The sequence below is a fragment of the Buceros rhinoceros genome, unplaced genomic scaffold (assembly GCF_000710305.1).
Source record: "Buceros rhinoceros silvestris isolate BGI_N320 unplaced genomic scaffold, ASM71030v1 scaffold238, whole genome shotgun sequence".
Taxonomy (NCBI): Eukaryota; Metazoa; Chordata; class Aves; order Bucerotiformes; family Bucerotidae; genus Buceros; species Buceros rhinoceros.
The window spans coordinates 6,467-8,105 of NW_010427203.1; the positions used below are offsets into that span (position 1 = coordinate 6,467).

Consider the following 1,639-nt stretch of genomic DNA (forward strand, 5'->3'; position numbering starts at 1 on the left):
AATGCTAGTCCTGCACTGTCTGGACTCCTCATGCAATGTTCTGAAGTGTGGGGGGATGGAGTACAGCCCCCAGAGGAACGGCACGGCTGGTGCAATGGATAGTGTGACACACAGAAGCCACCTCCCCATTTCATAGAGCCATTACCAGTGAGTCCTACAGAGAGAACCTGTGACATACTAAACTCATTGAGAAAGACCCTGTGCTTAATCACAGCTAGAAAGTCACAAAGCAACAGTAGTGTCATCAAATCACACACTGGTTTGTGTTGGAGGGACCTTTCCAGGTCACCCAGTCCAACCCCGTGCAGGGAGCAGGGACATCTGCAAGGACCCTGCCAGAGCAGGGTGCTCAGAGCCCCAAGATCCAACCCAACCTGGAGTGGTTCCAGGGATGGGGCTTCTGTCACCAATCTGAGCATCCTGTGCCAGTGTTTCGCCACCCTCAGTCTAGTCTGAATCTGCCTCTTTTAGTTTAATCCATCACGCCTTGTCCTGTCACTACAGCTCCTGCTGACTCAGGGCAACCTTGGCCAGGTTCTCCCCACCCTCAGCATCAAACATTTCTCCCTTCTCTCTGGTCTCAATCTCCCTCTTCCACTTGAACCCATCACCCCTTCTCCTGTCCCAACAGCCCCTGATCCAAAGCCCCTCCCCAGCTTTCTCAGAGGCCCCTGGAAGTACTTTTGTGTTTGATTTCATAACTAAGACAACTCCTCTTCAGTTGCATTGCACTCCACCCCATGCACCCCACCCTCCACCACCATCTACCCTCCTCCCCCCGCAGTTCTCGACATTTTAAAGTGATATTAACAAACGTACCAATAGACTCTTCAAATGCAAAGAGAACTTCTTTTCCACTATCTAGGAGATCTTTTACTCTACTTCCAATCCATTTAAAACCAGGGAGTGTCTCCTGAAACAGGTTAAAAGAAGAGAGTGCATTCAAGTCACATTTTCAGTTTAGTTTCAACCAAAGAAAGTGCAGCCACTATATTCCCTTCGCTTCCAGAATGCTTTTGACTGAATTCTAGGGTCAACGGGAAAGACTGCTGCAGGGTCATAAGACTGGAGCTAAAGGATGTTTTTCTCATTTTCTTGAAAAAAATTCAGATTCCCCAACCAATAGGGTTGGCAGGGAGCTCTGGGGATCACCCAGCACAACCCCCTGCTACAGCAGGGTCCCCACACCAGGGTGACCAGGAGGGCGTCCAGGCGCCTTTGGGATCTCTCCAGAGCAGGACACTCCACAACCTCTCTGGGCAGCCCGTGCCAGGGCTCCCGCACCCTCACACCAAACAAGTTTCTCCTCCTGCTCAGCTGGAACTGCCCACGTTCCCGTTTGGGCCTGTTGCCCCTTGTCCTGGCACTGGGCACCACTGGGCAGAGTCTGGCCCCTCCTGCTGACCCCCCTTTAGCTCTTGAGCCCATGGAGGAGATGCCCTCTCAGGCTGCTCTTCTCCAGCTCAACAGCCCCAGGGCTCTCAGCCTTTCCTGGGCACAGAGATGCTCCAGCCCCTCCTCATCCTCACAGCCTCCGCTGGACCCTCTCCAGCAGCTCCTGGTCTCTCTGGAACTCGGAAGCCCAGCACTGGAGCCAGCACTCCAGAGGTGGCCTCAATGGGGCAGAGCAGCGCCGAGG

At 53.5% G+C, this 1,639-nt stretch overlaps 1 protein-coding gene across 1 annotated transcript in view; it reads right to left on the minus strand.

The window, feature by feature from the left end:
* PGM2L1 (phosphoglucomutase 2-like 1) overlaps positions 1-1,639 on the minus strand; it is a gene marked incomplete at its 3' end in the record, with an annotated part of 19,263 nt that overhangs the window by 3,455 nt on the left and 14,169 nt on the right. The window contains exon 10 of the mRNA XM_010141765.1: positions 820-913. Within this exon, the coding sequence (XP_010140067.1) occupies positions 820-913 (94 nt within the window). The remainder of the gene's footprint in view (positions 1-819; positions 914-1,639) is intronic.